General features: G+C 46.5%; 1 protein-coding gene across 1 annotated transcript; it reads right to left on the bottom strand.

Annotated features, from left to right (window-relative positions):
• Positions 1-241: 241 nt before the first annotated feature.
• Positions 242-19,311, bottom strand: RBX1 (ring-box 1). Its single transcript, XM_075553625.1, has 5 exons — positions 19,174-19,311; positions 17,176-17,254; positions 7,207-7,277; positions 2,969-3,054; positions 242-431 (listed from the first exon to the last, which is right to left on the bottom strand). The coding sequence occupies exons 1-5, from the start codon at positions 19,249-19,251 to the stop codon at positions 419-421; spliced, it is 327 nt and encodes a 108-aa protein (XP_075409740.1). The 5' UTR covers positions 19,252-19,311; the 3' UTR covers positions 242-418.
• Between the last annotated feature and the right edge of the window lie 1,768 nt (positions 19,312-21,079).

Genomic DNA, 21,079 nt, shown 5'->3' with positions numbered 1-21,079 from the left:
AGACCCCACTCTAGACAGGTTTCAGGACCCTGAACCCCCATTCTTCTGGCCCTACGAGGAAAGACAGTGCTGGCTGCCCGTCCCAGGCACCAGTGGGGCCACCTAGTCCCTTGCCTGGACTCCCCGAACCCGGGCCCAAGCATTGGGGAGATGCATCCCTTGCAAGCGCGGTTTGTCCAGCCTCTGCAGAGGGGACCTGGATTTCTGGTCCAATTTTCACATACACAGGAGACAGCATCCATTTCTGAATCCAACTGGAATTTTATTTGACACAGAACACGATATGGTTGCATGAGCACGACAAACTGAAGACAAGGCAGCGAAGACATGGTTCTATCTAATTATAATTAAGTAACAGGAGGGCGAGGCAGCAAATGAATAACCAAACATTTAAGCTTGATAGAAGAATTCATTTTTTCTAATGCCCATACCTGGAAGACAAAGGAAATGATTTGATTAACTCCATGATCGTTTCCTGTTTCAGATTACATTTGCTCAAACATCTGAGCAAGGGTAGACAGAACTTTGGGAAAATAAAACCAAAACAAAGCCATGTACATGACCACAAGTACATGCAGAGACCAGATTAGAACTCTGGTCAGCCCATTTGCTGGATTCCCCTCAACTCTCCCTCCTCCCCATTTAACCTGATGGTGGAGTTTCATATTCCGCTGTTAATCTCAAGTTCAGCAGGTTGAACCCACTGGAAGAAAGATGAGGCTTTCTGTTCCCATAACGAACAATTCAACTGGGGTTCTAGTGCAGACATGTACGGCTTGATTCCAAACAAAGGATGCTTAAATGTGCCTCTGACATCAGTGGACGGCTGCGGTCAAGTTCTCTCAGTCAGGGGATCTGTGAGGCCAGTTAACTTTAAGGAAGAGAGGTTGGTTCAGAAGGCTATGTATGGGGTCTATTTTTTAGAATAGGCGACCTTAAAAGTTTTTCTCAAAGGACACAGGACAGTCAAAAAAAAAAAAAAAAAAAAAAGGACACAGGACAGTCATGGGGCTTATTATTATGACTATTGAAAACTGCATCAGTGAGCAAAAGGCCAAAAATGTGCACCAGGAGTCTTCCCACTGCAACAAGGCATCTATCTGTTCATTCTCCAAGGGTAGCAAGAGTTGTCTTGAGAGAACTCTGTGGGGAAAGCTCACCTCTTCCACCCTACAGCCCTGGTGTCCCACTGCACTCACCCTCCTGGGGACGACTGTGGCACACAGCACATCCCCCTGGTACTTTTCAGAAGGAAGAAACCACAGTGCTCAAAGTGGTTGGTCAGATGAACACACACGCTCATGTGTTGCTTGTGACTTTGCTTGCGCACTGCACTACCGAGGACAGTGAGGGCAGCATCGAGTGGAGGGCTCAGAAGCACCTGTCACCCTCCCTCGTTCTTAGCTTTGAGCCCTGGGCCAGGGCTGTGGCGTGCAGGAGACAGTTTGGATCAAAAATGGGCCCTTGAGTCTGCTCTAGGGCAGAGCCTATTATAAAGGCCTCTCAGAACCTGGAAATGGGCATCTGCCTGGACCAGTGCTCCTGTCCCCTCCTGGCTTCACTCAGGATGTCAGCTCCCTGTAACAGTGCAGGGCTGCTCAGACATTTTACACTTCCCGCCACCTCATGTGACTGAATGGAGAAAGCATGAGTTAGACACCGAGTATCTGGTAGATTTCTTTAAAAATGAGCATGTACATGGAAAGACTTCCAAAATTCTTCATCAAAATAAACAATAGAGTCTAAAAGTAAAATAGTACCAATTAAGGATTTCCAAACACTTTTAAATGACCTAATTATTTTTTCTTTAAACCTCAGAATATCCTGTTAATACTCAACTGTAAATAAAAACATGTTGTTCCATAAATATGCAATCAAGAACAATCCAAGAGAAAAATGTGAGGCATGAAACATAGAAGTTAAGCAACACCCTCAAATTTCAGAAACTGCAAACTGAAACAATAAAAGGCTAAATTTCACTGTCAGGTTGGCCCAGATGGTGGGTTTGATTCTCGAGGACTGGCAAGCTATGGAAAGAGCAGACATTCTGTTTAACTGATTGGAGGGAGTATAAATTAGTCCATATCCTTGGGGAGAAAAATCGGACAATACTTATTAAAAATAAAAAAGCGCATGCTTCTTTTAATCAGAAATTCCCCTTTTGGAAATGGCTGCTACAGACACACTCACTCACTGGTGGATAAGGATGGGCGCCCCAAACAAGGTGTCCCAAGGATAAGGATGGGCACCCCAAACAAGGAGTCCCAAGTCCACCAACGGCAGCATAAGTCACACTTATGTGGGCACAGAAAAATACACAAATCCACTAGAAAGAAGGTGGCTATTAAAACAATCGCCAAAATGTACTGTAGCAAAAAGCCAGGCGAGTCCGTGCAGCCGGTGTTCAGAGTTAGGTCACTAAGGGACGAATGCACGTAGATGCTCAGGGATGGCCAGACAGGCTCCTGAGAGCTGTGGCTGCCCTTGAGGATGGAGGGAGGACACTGTTTCCAGTGTATTCTTCCTGTCACTTCAATTGGAAGAAGCTTACCATGTCATATTTTATTCACACGGTAATTTCAAAATATATCCATAAATGCAACCTCAGAATTAATCAGGCTGGAAGAATGAATCAGCATGAGATAAACCCTTCACCACGACAGGAGGCTAGAATTCTAAGCCCAGCACAGCATTTTCCGAGGGGTGTGATTGCGGACTCAGAAGTCTGCAGAGACCCACCGTCCCCACTTTTGCAGACTGGGAAACCCTGGACTGATACTGTTTAATTAACCAAAACCAAGTTTACAAAAACAACATGAAACACACATTCAAACAGAACCCAAACCAACTCGGCACGCTCCATGTCGTCACCTCCCAAGACTCCACACCCTCCAGCTTGCAGTCAGCCAGAGATGGACAGTGAGCACAGTCCCACCTGCGAAACGGCCAGACCGCCAGCAACACTTACTTTTGGAATTCCCACTCTCTGTTGTCCAATGGACACACCTGCCGTGTTTTGAGCCAGCGAGAGATGCAGTGGAAATGAAAAGCATGCTGAAAGAGAAGAGGCATTTCGTTACAAATAACTCGGTGGAGCCCAGCTATTGGCTGCCACACCCCCCCCCAGCCCCTACCTCCACCCCACTGCCCACTGAGCACAGCTGCGGCAAACCAAAGGCAACCTCCAACAATAAGGGCCAGGCAGTTCAACGCTGACCATGGCACCTCGTGCAGGCTAGAGCCTATTTCTATGGAATGTTTGTCAGCAGGTCATTACTACTACAGGCAGATGTCCCTTAGAAGCACAGGGGGATGTGCTAGCAATGAGCTCTCGCCTCTTGAAACTGGGGATACGGCTTGTGGTCCTGTTCGGTCTCTAAGGTGGCTCCTTCTCCTGGCCCTGGGAAAGGAGTGCCCTTCAGAAGTGGCTCTAACAGAACCACCTTGAGGACGGCACAGGACCAGTGTGGTTGACAGCACCTAACAGCAGCAGCAACTGTCACAAGAAGATTGTTAGTGTCCCTACTCTTGGTCCTTGTCTCTGCCCCTCAGAGAATGGGTGCCCTGGGAGTACCTTCTCCTTAGCCCTAGCTATACTGTGATTGTCACTCCTCACCCACATCAGAGACCAGCCAGTCCTCAACCCCCCTCACACAGCCCAGCTCTGCTCCACGGAACCTTGCTCACAGACACACGGGTATCCACCGCCTATTGTCATCGAGCTGATTCCGAGTAAAAAGAACAGCAGGGCAGAACTGCACCCTGTGGGTTCCTGAGGCTGCAAATCTTTGCAAGAGCAGAGGCTCCGTCTTCCTCCCTCCGACTCCCAAGAGGGTTAAGCATCGCTGGCCTTGCAGTTAGCAGCTCCAGGCGCCACTCCCCATGCCACGGGGGCTTCTGTGGTATTGCAAGACCTCTCAGGTCACCAAGTCTCGCATGGGCGGGAAAAATGAATGGGGCAATATACTGGGGTGGCAGATGTTTCATGAAGACAAACCACACAGGCAGCTGAAAGGGCACCACGGGGTTTACTCCATGATCTAGACAGGAAGCAAAAAGGCAGGACCACTGAAAATACTAGAGCCTGACAGGAAGCTGGCGGCGAATTCCAGACTTGGAGAGGGGTGAGGGGACAAGGTTCCCTCTCATGCCCTGTCACTAGCTGGGTGTGGGGACCACAGGGTGACACCTCAACTCAACAGCATCAGCTCCTGCTGTCCTGGCTTTATTACAGCCTTGAAATTTAGTCAGCCTGCCTCCCACAACACACATGGGGCTTAACGACCCAAGAGTGTGGACTGGTGTCTTGTTAAAATTAAAACACAGTTCTGTAATTACGAGCAGGACCCAAAACTATGACCATGTGCCTGGTCAACGACACACACAAGGGGGCTTTAAAAAGGCTGTGGGAAAATACACTTGAAAGATGAAGGGATGTTTTTCCACGAACATTTGGAAGCCTCTTGGATCACCCCAGAGTGACACCCTTTGAGAAGATTTCTTTCCTGCTGATCCTCATACGACTTCACCTGGCAGGAAGGTGAGGACTTGCTCACGGAAGGGCACTCCAGACCTCCTCCTCCACCTCCCACCCCAGGTCCTCGGACACCACACCCCTGCCCCGGCCGGACACAGTACATGCTGGCAGAAAAGCAAGGCTGTCACTGAGACTGCAAGGCAGGGGGTGGCAGGGTCCCTAAACACTTCCTGATCACAACTTTCTTCCTGCCAATCCTCTGAAATACAGTGCCAGGGTTATCTGGCAGCCTCAGTGTACACCGAGCAGCACGCTCCAGTTTCAGAAGATGTTAGCGTGCGTGTATTATCTCATCAGAGGCTCACAGCAACCCTGCCAGGCAAGCATGACAGATGCTATCTTCCTCTTACAGACAGGGAATGCAAACCCAGAGTTAAGGGGCTTGCCTAATTCACTGCACTGAATAAGTAGAAGACTCAGAGCTGGCCCCCAGGTGCAAACCCCAGGCCTGGTCACACCGGGCTGGCTCTCTTGTACGGCAGGCTCTCCGTGGTAGCTGGGCTTGTCTCTCCTCAGTCTAATTTAAGGAGACGTCCACTCTCTTTTACACCTGCCACCGAGGAACCATACTTCTTGGTACAGGCCTGAATGACAGGGACTGCAAAGGGCCCCAAATATTCTCTTTATCCCCATAAATGACAACAGCTGTCCCCTGGACAATACAGGCTACTGTGAAACTGCCTATGAACACAGGCTGAAGTAGAGTGCACGAGAGAGCCCTGGGCTGAGGGGAAAGGCATGATCTCTACCCTCTATTCAGTAACCACCACCTCAAGGGTGGTCCAGCCATGCACCGCGTAACACCGCCCACTGTATGTTCTGAGAAATAAAACTTTATGTCACTGGACGCTGTGCAAACAGCCAAAGTCTCAACCAATTCTGCTGCTGCCTTCCCAATAGCAGTCGGGGACTCACCAGTCATTTTCACATTGTGCAGTGAAGAACGTCTGACACGCTTAACCCACTCAGAGCTAGCACTAAACTCCTATCACAGGCGAGTCGTGCTGCTGCTTTAAGCATCTACAACAGGTTTCTTGCCTCAGCACTGATTGTAACTATCTTGAGGATTCGCTTTTGTGTTTGGGGCTCAATTCATAGCATTAGCAATTTCTCCACATCTAATACCAGTCCCTTGTGCATAGAGAGGATCCATTTGCAGCTTGGAGAACATTTTCCTTGTTTTTGAGGCTACATTTGCTATGTGCTATTCTCTGATTGGAATTACTCTCATGTACGCATAGTGGTCCTATTGGACAGACTAGTATTGTCTTATGGGTTTCTGAGAATATCCATCTTTATGAAAGTAGAAAATTCCATCTTTTCCCCAAGAATGGCTAGCAGTTCCAATCTGTTGACCTTGTGATTAGTCCAACTCATGACCCAATACCTCACCAGGACAGCCAAAGGGGACGATTCTACCCTGTCCAATCCTATAGCACTGCTATAAGGAGGAATCGATTCGATGGCAGCGAGTTTTAAAATAGTATGGGACCACAGGCATATATGTCTTCAGTTGTTGACCAGATAGTCGTTAATGGGATACATGATTCTATTTCTTTGTATTTACTTGATGAACACGTATGCAGACTAGCATTTCCTCCATCTCTAAAAGGAAATGTAGTTAGACTAGGCAGGATACAGAAGCCTTAGGGGTGTAGTGATTACGTACTGGGTTGCTAGCAGCAAGGCCAACCGTTTGAGACCACCAGCCACTCAGCAGAAGAAAGATGAGGCTTTTTAATCCCATAAAGAATTACAGTCTAAGAAAGAGACAGGGGCAATTCTACCTTGTCTTATAAGGTCTCTGAATCAGAACTGACTTGACGGAAGTGAATTTGGTTTTGTTTCTGGTTTGCACCTTCTATGTGTCAGGCACTGTTCTACTCATTTTCCACACTGTAAATCATTTCATCCTGTTCACAACTCTGTGGTCTACTAGTAATCCCATTTTCCAGGAGGGAGCTCAGGCTTAAGAATGTTTAAAACTTTGTGGAATACTCTTCCTAAAGCTGCTTAGTGCGTAACAGAGAAAGAGAAAGGGCTAGGAAGAGGGTCCTGACTCCAGGGTCTCAGGAGAACAGGGCGATCCTCAGTCATGTGACCAGGACTCTACAGAGATGAGGCCAGATTTGAAACATATTAGAAATTACATCTTCCCTGTCGTGTTATCCTCCTAACTGTCACCACCCTGAGAGGCCATATGCCTATTCCAAAGATACTGCAAGAAATATTTCTGGCATGAGTCATGTTAATACACACATACACACACACACACAAACACACACACACCTAATTTTATTACAATACCGCATTTCTAACACACACACTTTGAACACTCAATTTATTCATCAAACGTAGTTCTGCAAAACACCTGGACGAAAAAGAGAACCACAAAGAAGGTTCCCGCCAGACTATTCTAACGACTCCACAGCAGCCTGTGGGCCACTTTGTAATGAACACACTGTGCCGCCATCTTGTAGTAACTAGCAATGCTCATGCTCTAACAGGTGAATTGTACAATGATTGAAAATCTCTCTCTCTCTTTTTTTTTTTTACCACTTGTACACCTTTTGAGAGACCGTCAATGTTTTCCTAAGTATTTTAAGACTGGCAAAGCAGGAAAAGAATAGGTTTACAAGCCATGCTGACAGGTAAAGGTGTTTCCTTACGTTACAGACTCCCCAGGCAACGGTACACTCTTCCGACGTGGCAGATGCCTGGTTAGCTTGACATTCTATGCCTGTGGGAACAAGAACAACACGGTTACTTGACCTCAGGAGCAGCCACTTTTCAATCTACAACCGATAACTGTACAATTACATGACAGGGAAAGGGAGCCGAGTTGAAAAAACTGGCAAGTGGTTAATTAATCATAATTGCTTCCTTAATGAATGTGGGAAAGGGTGAAGGAAGAATAGAGAAGGCAGTTCTGGGTGTTAACAGTACGCTTTTCAGCAATGAATCTCCTATTCCTGCTAAAAGACACTAACATGAGGGAAAAGTCCACATAGCCTCACTTGTTAAAGTGGAAGTCATTCCTCCCAATTTGGTACATTTAGTCAATTCTGAGAGCCACTTCATAATTCATATTTTTATCAGAACTAGCATCTTTTCCCTCTTTTTTCTGAATGCTTCTTCCTGTTGAGGCCTTATACCCCAGGCATTCCCATATGAAGGCCTACCTGGGTGAGAAGGCCCCACCCCTACAGGGGGGGACAGGTGCCAAACAATAGGGATGAAGAGGCCTGAGACAAACTAGGGAGGGTGATGTGTCTAAAGGCATAGTGGGTTACACATTGGGCTGCTAACCCCAAGGTCAGTTGTTCAAACCTACCAGTCACTCCTCGGGAGAAAGCAGCAGCTTTCTGCTCCCGTAAGCATCTATAGCCTCTGAAACTCACAGGGCAGTTCTACTCAATTCTACTGCGTTGCCATGAGTCAGAATAGACTTGAGGTCAGTGAGTTTGGAGCTTTTTGAAAGGCAGCAAAGCTCAAAAATCTTTATAATATTGCTAATCAAAGCAACTACCAAGCTTAGGGCTGGTTCCCCACAATGGTGCTAACTGTCCTGAAAAAGTAAAGCATTATAATGAATCGGGCAAAGGCCTGGAGTTAGAATTCCAAAAAGGAAGCGCACATTCAGCACATGTCAAACTGAAAGAATCACCAAAAAAGGATTCAAGCCTCGAGTTGCCATGTTAAAGGATTCAATGGGCAAAATGTTAAATGATACAGGAAGCAGCCAAAGAAGATGGGAGGAATACAGTCGCTGAACAACAAAAACACTTGGTTTAACATTGAGCCATATTGAGGTAGCATATGGCAAGAGCCTGTGGCACTGAAGGAAGACGTCTAAGCTGCACTGAAGGCACTAGTGAAACGCCAGGCTCAGGAACCAATTGAAATGCTTCCCCCAAGCTGGTGCAAAGCTAGAAGCGCTCCCTGGTCTGCGGCTTGAAACTTGGAAGACAGCTATTAGCCAGCAAACTGACTGAAAGAGACTCCTACTAGTGCCCACTACTAAGAAAGGTGATCCAGCAGAATGTGAAAATTAAACAATATTGCAATATCACATGCAAATAAAATTTTGCTGAAGATAATCTTAGAGATGATTGCAGCAGTTTATCAAAAGGGAGCTCCCAAAAATTCAAGCCAGATTGAGAAGGGATGTCACAGGGTCAGATGGAACTTGGCTGAAAGCAGAGAATACCAGACCTTTACTTGTGCTTTATTGCCTATCCTAAGGCATCAGACTATGTGGATCATGACAAACTATGAGTGAAATTACAAAGAATGGAAATTCCAGAATACTAAGTGTGCTCCTGGAGAACCTATACATGAACCAAGAGGTCGTCATTGGACCCGACAGGCAATACTGCGTGTTTAAAACCAGGAAAGGTTGTGTGTCAGGATTATATGCCTTCACTATACACACTCAATCTGTCAGTCTGTGTGCTGGACTGCATGACCACAATGTAGCATCAGGATCAAAGGCTCCTGAGAAAAGCAGCTGACGTCATCTTGCTTGTTGAAAAGTGAATTGGACTTGAAGCCCTTGCTGATGAAGGTCAACAACTATACAGTCTTCTGTATGGGTTATTATTGAAAGTAACAAAAATTCTCACAAAGAGCCAATAAATAACATCATGATAAATAGAAAAATATTTAGGTTGTCAAGGATTTCATTCTTCTCACATCCATAATTAATGCTCATGGAAGCAGAAAAGAAATCAAAGGACATATTGCACTGGGGAAATATGCCACACTGAACCTTTTTAAAGTGTTAAAGAGCCAAGACATCCCTTTGAGGACTGAGGTGTGCCTGACCCTAGACAAAATTTTCAATCACTTCATCTACATGAATAAGGAAGACAGCAGAAGAATTGCTACTTTGAATGATAGTAATGAAGAATATCCAAAGTGCCATGGACTTCCAGAAGAACCAACCAATCTTTCTCAGAGGAAGGACAGGCAGAATGCTCCTCAGAAGGCAGTGAAATTTGCTGCCACATGCTTTGGGCATGTTCTCAGGAGACACCAGCCCTGGAAAAGGACAGAACGCTTGGTAAAGTAGGTAAGGAAAAAAGACATGCCAACAAGATGGGATTGGCACAGTGGCTGCAACAATGGGTTGCACAAAATAAAACGGTTGTCGGGATGGCACAGGGCTGGGCAGTGTCTTGTTATGCTGTGCCCTATGGTCACTCAGAGCCCACCTAAAGAGAACCTTAACAAAAATTGTCCTCAAGGGATTCTCTGGTGTGCAGAGCAAATTACTACTGTTGGTGCTTTAGGTGTCCCTGAGTCGGTTCTGACCCACAGCAACCTTACACACGACAGAAGGAAACACTGCTGCTCCTGCACCAGCCTCATCATTGTTCCCATGCTTGAGACCTTGGCTGCAGCCACTGTGTCGATCCAGCTCCTTTGAGGGCCTTCCTCTTTTGGTACCTCTAGTTTAGCAAGCATGCTGTGCTTCTCCAGGGACTGGCCCCCTGGCTTTACTGTAAATGTACCCATTTCTAGCAGACAAAGGGAAGGGAATCAAAGTCCGTGAGTGAAGTCCTACTGGGGATAGCGGTTCAGAGGTCAAGCTCTCAGTGCTAAGTGGTCTCCCTTTTGAAGGGGGAGGGAAAAAAACCTTCTGGAAAGGCTGTTTAATGGGAAACAATCACTTCAAACCACCAGTGAAAAACAGTAACAGTGCAGGAAGATAATGAGATATTAATGTGCACATTGGGGAGTCTTGAGATTTTTCTTTCACCTAAAAATAAGGATTTGAAATCACAGACCTTTTGGGGGGTTTGCCTTCTAGTAAGACAGAAGGCCTACGGTCTACCCAGCATTTCCCACAATTTCTTGGGGCTGTGAATGCACTACTATAATCAAAGGAGAGACAGAGCACTTTAAATCTTCCAACTCTGATGGGAACTCTGTATTAGACAATTTGCTAAATAAGAGCCATACTTTTTATTAAAGTAGCAAAATAAAACTGCTTTAAGATATATTATCATGTTTGGATTTTATTTCTATCTTCCTTGATAGCTTGTGGACTAGGCACTATGAATGTGAAGGCTGCTTCAAGTCTGCTTCAGGATGGAAGGCTTTCCTTCCTCCACACTGCTAATAGCACACATCTGGAACCGTTTCCCTCTTCCTCCTTCCGTCCCCGTAAATCCCTCCGTATTCTTCAAGATTCAACTCAAATCCCTATTTCCTGGGTGAACTGTCACACTCTCAAGTGGACTAAGCCTACTTTCTCTCCTTTAATCGTGAACACACCACACACACACACACACACACACACACACATTTTGTACCACTATTTATCCCGCTTTCTCCCTGTGTTTCCTATTTCCAGTCTTTCTTCTTTCCCAGCCTTTCTGAATATTTGTCCTCAGGTAAATGTTGCCCTTTTGATCTCAAATAGTTGGCTTATTCTAAGGTGTGCATACCTTATCAACACTGTTTAGCTGAGTGTATATATATACATATATATACACACACACTCATATATACACATATACATAAAGTCATTTTATTGGGGGCTTGTACATCTCTTATCACAATCCATACATCCATCCATCATGTCAAGAACAAATGTACACATGCTGCCATCATTTTTAAAGCATTTTTTCTACTTGAGCACTTGGTATCTATCAGCTCATTTCTTCCCTCCTCCCCTCCCTGAGCTCTTGATAATTTATAAATTATTATTTTATCATGCCTTACACTGACATGACTTGTCTCCCTTCATCCACTTTTCTGTTGTCCTTCCCCCTAGGAGGGGGTTATATGTAGGTCACTGTGATCGGTTCCCCGTTTCTCCTCCTACCTCCCCCTTCCCTCATTATCACTACTCTCATTATTAGTCCTGAGGGGTTATCTGTCCTGGATCCCCTGTGTTGCGAGCTCTTATTTGTAACAGTGTTCATGCTCTGGTCTAGCCAGATCTGTATGGTAGAATTGGGAGCATAATAGTGGGGGAGGGGCAAGAAGGAAGCATTAAAGAACTAGAGGAAAGTTGTATGTTTGGTTACTGCTATACTGCACCCTCACTGGCTCATCTCTTTCTTATGGCCCCTCTGTAAGGCGGTGTCCAATCGTCAACAGGTGGGCTTTGGGTCTATACTTTGCGCTCCCCCCATTCACATTGATATTTTTTGTTCTGGGTCTTTGATGCCTGCTATCTGATCCCATCGACCTCATGATCACACAGGCTGGTGTGCTTCTTCCATGTGGGCTTTGCTTTGTTGCTTCTCAGCTAGATGGCTAGTTGTTTATCCTCAAGCCTTTAAGACCCAGACGCTATATCCCTTGATAGTCAGGCACCATCATCCTTCTTTACTACATTTGCTTATGCACCCATTTTGTCTTCAGCGAACATGTAGGGAAGGTGAGCATCACAGAATGCATCGAGGGAGTAGTTGAGTAGAGGCCCAATGTCTGTCTGCTACCTTAATACTTAACATATACGTACATAGATTTCCTTATTATATATCTATTTACATATGCACATGCCTATATTTAGACTTCTGCAAATGTCCTTTGCCTCTTAGTTCTTTCCTCTATTTGGCTGAGGGTGAATTTAGTTCCAATTCTGAAGGGTGGGCTATTGTCTCAGGTTCCACCAGTCTCTATCCAACCACTAAGTCTGATCTCTTATGATTTTGAGTTCTATTCCATATTTTCCCCCTACTCTATCCAGGGCCTTCTAATGTGAGCCCTTTCAGAACATTTGTGGTAGTAGCAGCTGGGCACTACCTAGTTCTCCTAGGCTCAGCGTAACAATACTAATTGTTTCCACGTGTCTCTAAGTTTCATTATTCTTGTCTCGACAGGGAAAGAACAATACTTGCACCTTCGATGGCTGCTCACAAGCTTTTCAACCCCAGTCCCTTCACCCAAGAAGCATGTAGAACACTGCCTTTGTGAACTGCGTTATGCCAAGTGACTTTGGTGTCCCCGAGGACTATGGGTCCTGGGGCTCTAATCCAGCTTATGTCTAAAATGTTTTCCAAACGTTCCCCGACTGCTCCACCACATTCATGGATGTATTTGTAGCAACGGGAATAATACACATATACAAATATCCTCTGTCAAACATGTATGCTTTCAAACTTACATATATCTGTGAGTATATGTCCACTCTCCTCCTTAGTAACCATTTAGCCTGTGTGTCTACCAAAACTTGTTATTTACCACAGCATTTACCAAATACATTAAGAGTATCTTTACACACTTGACCTCTGGCCCACCTGCCTCAAAGTTCCTGCAGAGGGACTCTGTCTTCCTGTGTCGGTGCAGTATGAGCTCAACAAGGCACAGAAAGCATCTCCACAGAGAACATGAGGGCCAGGTATACGGGGAGTTCAAAAAGCTTGTGGTTCATGGGATTAAAAAACAACGGAATTTCTCCCACTGACTTTTTGAAGTCCTATCATATACATTTATTCCTCACTGAAAAAAGTCCTAATTTTTAAAAAAGAAAAAATCCTAATTAAGGAATAAAATACACAGGAGAGGGGTGCAATCTAGGATGCCAGAGAAGGGATATGCCATGAAGTGTGATTCAATACGAGTGTAAAACGTGCTAATAGATTAAAGGTGCTGAAAGTTGAGTATGAAGTTGAGCCACGTTAAATGGGGGAATAATTGCTCACTGTCACCCTGGGGCACACTGAAGTCGTGTGTAACAGGTTTCTCTCAGACCCCTGCAAAGCAGGAAACCTACTTCTTGTAGGTCAAAGGACTGAGAAGGCAGTGGTGGTGACAACTTGGAAATGGTCAGATTATTTCATACTCAAAAATATTGAAGGATGTGTGGTTTTAGGGAGAAACGAATGCCCTATTAATCTGGAATGAAATTCCTAAAGGTAATAAAAATGACACCTGGCAGATTGTGACTCCCAATAACTCTTGAAAACAACCAGGAAAAAAGGCAAGGCGAAACCAATACCAGGCTCCGACAGGACACACAGTATCAATACAGACTCCAAAGTAGTCTTTCCATCGAGAGTCGTTTTAGGCGAGTCTGACTATGGCACAGCCCATCAAAAAACCAAAACCAGTGCTGTCAAGTCAATTCTGACTCATAGCTGCCTCTAGGGCAGAGCAGAACTTTCCGGTCGTGTCTCCAAGGCGGTAAATCTCTGTGGAAGCGGATTGCCATGCCCTTTTCCCCGCAGTGGCTGGTAGGTTCAAACCACCCACTTCCTGGTTCGTAGCTGAGCACTTAACCTCTGGGCCACCACTGCTCTGTGGACAAAGTCACAGCCATTTTTATGCATTGAAAACGAGTTAAATGATTGGTTATTTTCAGGTACTCATTTAACAGAAGAGTTTAGAGTTTATTAGCAAATAGCCATTGCTGAATCAAGGTGTTCTTTTAATCTGGAAAAATGGCCTCATCACAAAAATGACCACCCATTGATTTTTGTAAGACAGGTAGTAACAAGGCTTCTCCTTAGTGTCTATAATAAAGAAGTACATTGCTTACAGGAAAAACTGGGTCTCAGTGATCGTCTTATCCTAGTGCCTAGCAAGAGGATTAGCATATATTCACTGAATGAATTAAAAGAGGTGGCTTAAAAAGGTAACTTTCATCATTTTTGGTTAGAGTTCAATGCTCTGCTACTTCATCTGCCATTTCAAGCTTGCCATGCTGTTCAACAGGTACCTAAGTGAAGGCTTCCACCGCTACCTCACCTCAAGGATTTAGCTTTATGGAAGACAGGTTGTGGTGGCCTGTTTCTCTGGCAAGGAGCCCTGGTATAGTGGAGTACAAGTTGAGGTGTAATCCTTAAGGTCAGCAGTTCAAAACCACCAGTTGCTCCTTGGAAGAAAGATGAAGTTTTGTACTCCCCAAAGGGTTTACAGTCTCAGAAACCCACAGGGGCAGTTCTGCCCTGTCTTACAGGGCCACAATGAGTCAGCATCAAGCAATGGCAGTGAGTTTGGTTTTCCTGAGTTTGTCTTTCATGGTCCTCCAAAAGAAGCATTCCTCAGCATCCAGAGGCACACCCTGACAAGATCGAGGGTAAATAAACTAATAAAGAATCAAAGTTCCAAAAATCCTCTAGTTATTTTCAGAGAACATCAAGAAAAGTAAAAATTTCTCCAGGTACAACTTCTTGTGAAAATGTAGGGCCCAGGAATGGGCAAGCCTGTAATCAAAGACCCCACCCAAACACATTAACAACTGTGTGCCTGTTTTCTAGAGATGGGCACTTTTGAGCTATATGCAATGTCACGGTGGCTGCTGATCTGCTTTGAAGCAATGTGAAGTCAACATGATCACACCCACCAGAAAAACCAGGGGCCACAAGCTACCAGCACAGGCTGGGATTGTTTTCCAGCTCAGATTACTGTTTTGTGCTTCCCAAGCTGAAATATTCTTAGACTCGCATTCTCTCTGGGGTTGTTACTAGTATTTATTTTAAAAGCACTCATCGAGAGCCTGTTACATATGGAATGCTATGCTACATGATGGAAACAGAGCAGCAAACAAATGGACGTGATACAGAGAACCAATTAAATTAATTAATTGCTGCTAAGGCACCCTGGGATATTCAGAACTGGCACAGCCTGCGTTCGTGTGTACGTAGGTACTGCCGCGATTTCTGATCAAGCTCAGGGTGAAGATGCCTGGATGAGTCCTGCGCTATCCAACAGTGTAACTATCAGCCACATGGGAACTGTGGCTGGACTAGAAACGCTCAATGAGTAAAAGACACTGGAATTCCAAAGACTTAAGACCATATTAAAAAAAGAAAATACAAAAAGGATACAATCTAGCTCATCATTTTTTTACATTACATGTTGAAAACAGTTTGACTATAGTGGTTACTGGTAGGTACTGAGGTTAAAGAAAGCACTTTAGTTGCTAATCAAAAGGTTGGCGGATTGAAACCACCAGCTGCTCCACACAAGATGTAGCAGATCAACTCTGTCCTCTGGGGGTCACTATGAGTCAGCATCAGTGGGATGGCAGTGGGTTTGGGTTTTCTCTTTCAGTATAATGGGTTAAATAAAAGATCTATCAGGGGAGCGGGGAGGGAGGGAAAAAATGAAAACTGAGGAACTGATTCCAAGAGCCCAAGTGGAGAGCAAATGTTTTGAGGATGAGGGCAACGAATGTACAAATGCGCTTTACACAATTGATGTATGTATGGATTGTGATAAGAGTTGTATGAGCCCCCATAAAATGATTTAAAAAAAAAAAAGATCTATGTTGCTGTTAAGCGCTGTCAAAGAAACCCTGTGCAACGAAACGAAACACCGCTCAGTCCTACGCCATCTTCACACTTCTGTTTAAGCCTGTGGTTGCAGCTCGTGTCAATCCATCTCCTCACCTGTCTTCCCCTTTTTGTACTTTTCCAGGGATTATTCCCTCCTGAGGGAGGAAGACTAGGCTTTCTCCGCCCAGAGTTACAGTCCCAGAAACCCACAGGGGCAATTCGCCCTTGCCTTATAGAGTTGCTATGAGTCAGTATCAACTGCTTGGCTTTTGACTTGGGTCCTTCCTGATCACACATTCAAGTACGTGAGAATCAGTCCCACCATTATCGCTTCTAAGGAGCATTCTGGTTGCACTTCTTCCAAGACAGATCGGTCTGTTCTCTGGGCGGCCCGTGGCACTTTCAAGACTCTTTGTCAGCACCATAATTCACATGTACCGATTCTTTCTTCTCAATCATTCAGTAGTTTCATTTGACTTGAATGTGAGTAGTAGAAAATCTAAAATCCTACATGTGAGCCCATTTGTGGCCCAGTGCCACTGCACAGCAAGGGTTATGTTAGAGGGGAAGCCTGGGATGGGCGCCCTCCAGGCACAGAGAGTTCTAATAAAAAGCCTGGCACTTCAAGAATGGAGGGGAGGACAAAGAAAGGACCAGAGTGAGTGGGGAAATGGTTCAAGAAACTGGAGAGGCAGTAAGTGATTTAAAAAAAGAAGTGCCGATCATTTCAATTCTAGAAACTTAAGGAAACACTTCTTTGTTCCATTTCTGATCTCAATAACAAATCATTTTAATACCTGGATAAAAAAAGTTAACTTCAACTCTTGTTGGTGTGACCAACCTTCTTGCCTGTCAACAGCTAGAATTAGAGTCGCTGTGTATTCACAACCACGTGTAATGGAACATGTGGGGATGGAAATAAAATTTCTTTACTGCAATTGCCTCCTCAGAAGATGATAACCTCTTCACAATGTTTGGGGCAAAAGTAAAAAAAAAATAAAAATCCTTACTTCTTAGCTTTTCTTTATAAACCTTAAAAACTAGCTCTAATGAGATCTATTTGCCCTATGTTTAGCTTCTTCCTTCCACTCTTTCTGCCCCTGTCTGGAGAGGGCATGGGAAACATAAAGAGGAAGAATCATCAGTGCCCGGGTGTCCATGATTCAGTCTAACTATGGCTGTACCATCTCTACAATGAGCAGATTCATTTTGAGAGCCGTGTACGCTCCCAAGACAAGGTAAAAACCTCCTCTCTTTTAAAGACGCCAACAGACAGGTGCAAAGGACCCCAGGCACACTGACTATGCTTTCTTTTCCAAGAAGAAAATTGGTCACATCAGAATAGCCACAATCTCTGTAACCTTCTCAACTCCCTCCCATCCCCCTGCAATTACTTACAGAGATCCATAATGTGGTTCCTGCAGATGGCACAGTTATCAACCACAATATCCCAAGCCCAGAGGGCTACTGCATTCCACTGCAAAGACAAAAAGGGGGAACAATGCATTCTCCATGTAAAGTAAGGCATGCGCGCTCACGCTCTTACACTTACACACACACACACACACACACACACACACGGATTTCATACTGCAGCAATAGTTTCCATCTCTGTCCACAAGAACAATCAAAGAACAGTCTTTCGATATTACTCTGAGTTACTGTATCTTGGAACAATAGGCTATGGGTATGTTCTCTCCATCTCAAGATGTCTGATGCATGCACACAGAAATTAATGTCATTTTTTAACCCCCCTTACCACTTAAAGTAATTTAAATCAGCCTTATCAGTAAACAAATCAGGAATCCGTTTGGAAGTGCCTGTTTAGGCTTTAATAAGCACAAACTTGCAGTACTGTGAGGTTCCCCAGGCAGTTGCAGAAGAACTCCCCATCTGCATAAATAATTATCTGTTCAAGGCAGGAGGCTTTGGAAGCTTGCTTGGGGGAGGTAAATCTTCAGAACAGGATGAACTACGATGATGACTGGATCATAGATAGAATGGGTAATCATGAGATAAGCTGGATAACTAATTACCCACTGTGTCAATCGGTACACAGAACAAGGTCATCACTCTCAAATCCTACAGTATCATTCCATTACAAACTCTAGAAGCTACTAGTATTTTGTTTAGTTCCTATCATCAAATAAATTAACGGCTGGTCTACGCGTTTACATGCTCAGACCTCTACATTTCAGTGATGGAGTTTATCGAAAAGTGATACTTCAAGCTTGTTTCTGCAGCTGTTAAATACAAGCTCCCGTTTTCATCCATAAATTTGGTGCTCCCCCACTTCTCTTTCTAACCCAATTCTCCATGTCTAGTAACTTCAACACTTTTCATCCCACACCTTCAACTTGGGGGGAAAAACCGACTTCTATTATTCTTCAATATGGCTGCTGGCTGTAATTGAGCACGCAGTGCCCACAATGAGCCGCCAAAAAGCTGGGGGGGGGGGGCGATATTGTCAGTGTTCTGCCAGCTCCTCCAGGAATAACATCTTCCTGTGTCGGAATTCGCATTTTGAAAAGATTCATCTTGTCTTCTGCGGGAGAATGCCACGAAAAGGCATTTCGTGCAGACAAGACTCCTTCTACATTCCTGCTTTCACACTTTCACTTTACCAGGTCATTCTCTGCTGGCATCCAACCCGCCCTAACGCCCCACAAGGTTCGAGTTCATATTTTAATGAACTCTACTGTTTTGGGGTATTTTGGGGGGGGGAAGGGGTGGTCGTGACGGAGAACCACAGGACTGGGATGGCTATGTGACAAGCCAACAGAAGCCTCATCAGAACCAAGCTGTAGACTGAGACACTGGTGACTCGGCAGGATCGAGGTTACAGAAAGGGTTAAGAGCGGCCTCCAAGCGCGAGCACCAGTCAGGGGCTCGGGAGAGCGAGACCCGGGACCCCCGGTTCCCGGGGGGCGGGGCGAGGGGCGCTCCAGCCCGGCTCCTCAGCGGCCTCCACTGCGGTAGGACCTCAGGTTCCCAGCTTCCGCCGCACTGACCCATCCTCCACCCACCGCAGCCCCTCCTCCACCCCATCCACCCACCCACCCCACCTTCTCCACCCTCTCCTTCCTCCACCCCTCAACCACTCCAATGACAGCTCGGGCACTCGGCGCCCGCATCCCTGCCGCAGCCCCGCCTACGTCAATAAACGCCTCCGTGATTGGCGCGACGGCGCGACAGCGCACCCAGTGCCGCCGCCGCCATTGGACCGCCATCACGCCGATCAAGCCTAAGACCCACCCCACAGCTTCCTTTCGTGAACCCGGTCCCAGGAACGCCCTGAAATGAAGCCCTTTCCTCCGCGCCTCGTTCACCCTCGGGCCTGCCAGCCAGATCGGCGCCTCTCTAGCTTCTCTGAGGAAGGCTCTGGCGAGACCCGACCTTTTTCACTTCAAAGCGCTTCTTGCCCGCGCCGCTGTTGGTGCCGCTCGGGGTATCCACATCCATCGCTGCCGCCATTTTGGAAACACACGGTCCGCCGTCTGGCTACTGCGCCTGCGCACAAGCGCACGCCTCGCTCCCCCCCCTCCCTCCTCCTCAGTGGCGCGCGAGGGGCGGCAGCACGTGGCCACGCCCCTTAAAGGTGCTAGTGCGGTTCCCCCTCCCGCGGCGGGGGCCGGGGCGGGGCCGGGCGGGGCCGCGCCGACGTGCGGGAGCCGGCGGACGCCCGGAGCCTGGCCCTCGCCCCCCCCCCCAGGAAGCCCCCGGCCCCGCTCCCCTGCTGGGGCGGCGGCTGCTTCCTCCGCCCGGGTCTGGCGTTCGGGCCCCGCCTGTCCAGCTTGCGGATCCCGCCGCGTTCTACCTGGACTGGGGCGAGGATCGGGCGGCCGCCCAGTCCCGAGACCCCGGGCTGGCCTTCCGCATCCCAGCCAGGCCCGGAGTGCAGCCTCCCTGGGATGCCCGAAACCTTTCCGTTTCCTGGTTTTCTTTCGGGGAAACGCTCGGGATGGGAAGCGGGGAGAGAGGAGGTCCCGGAACCTCCCCCAAGGCCAACATCTAAGCAGGCATCTGTCTTCCAGTCCTGCCGTCACCTGCCCGCCAAAAATGGAGGGGCCATGCCAGCCCCAGTCCCAGTCCTCCGAGAGGACCTGTCAGCCCTAGAATGGCCTTTCTGCGTGGACTCGCGCCCTCACTGCCCACCCGGGAGACATCCGACCGCGCGTCCGTCCTTCCTCAGACCTGCCTTCGCTCCTCCTGCAACTGTCATCCTCTCCCTTCTCGCAATCACTGTGCTGCTGAATTTTCGTGGAACCGACTGCCATTTCTCACCTGGTCACTCCCGCCCCGCTGGAACACCTGTGTCACCTCCCATTGCCCCACCAGGCCCCCTTTGACAACTCCAGCCTCGCAGCGGCGCAGTGACTCAGCTAAAACACTCTTAGGTCTCGGTTTAGCTGAAGCCTCGCATTCTTTCCTACAAACTTGGACGGCAGTGGAGTGTGTTGTTGACTCCATTGCTAAACCGGAAGAGCCGCGTTTTGTTTCCTTGTCTTAGTCATAAACAGGAACAACAATCCGGGCGTGCACACAATCCCAGATCGAGCCAGATTCGGAGGCAGGGGGCCCATAATGCAGGAGAGGATGGCGCCAGTGTTTCTTAGCCCGTTTTGTTCGTGCTTCCATGTTACAGTTTCTGTTACCTGACTTAAACGTACCTACAGATTCCTAGTGGAATTTTAGAAACCTGTGGTAAATTTAAGTGAGCCCTGGTGACACTTGGGTAAGCATGTAACTGCAAACCACAAGGTCAGTGGTTCAAACCCACCAGCAGCTCCTCAGAAGAAAGATGAGGCTGTCAGCCCCCAGAAGGATTTAGCCTCAGACACCTAGGAGTAGGGATTGACTCAGTGGCAATGGGTCAATTTGTGTAGTTTAGAGTCAAAACTCTGGTGGCAAGGTGGACTAAGCATTGACCTGCCATTCAAAAAGTCCAGCGTTTCAAGTCCATCTGCTAGTTTAAGAATGATGAGACTGTCTGCTTCCTTTAAGAGTCATACACCCTTGGAAATCCTATGGAACAGTTCTCTGTCCTATTAGCTTGCTATGAGTTGGATGAATGTTAGTGGGATTTTACAGTACATGAAATTACTGAGGGCTTATTATTTATCAATTATTAAGCTATTGAGTCCCTACTATATGTTGTTATGTGCATTATAGTTGATTCTGACTCACAAATACCACATAGAACAGTGTAGAACTCTGCCCTCCAGGTTTCCTAGGCTGTAAACTTTGAGCAGACCAGTAGGTCTTTTTTGCCCCTTGAAACTACTGGTAAGTTCAAACTCTT

Source organism: Tenrec ecaudatus, chromosome 6, assembly GCF_050624435.1.
Source record: "Tenrec ecaudatus isolate mTenEca1 chromosome 6, mTenEca1.hap1, whole genome shotgun sequence".
In the NCBI taxonomy this organism is placed as follows: Eukaryota; Metazoa; Chordata; class Mammalia; order Afrosoricida; family Tenrecidae; genus Tenrec; species Tenrec ecaudatus.
The sequence above is the reverse complement of the archived record's forward strand: the minus strand, read 5'-3'. Positions and strand labels throughout refer to the sequence as shown.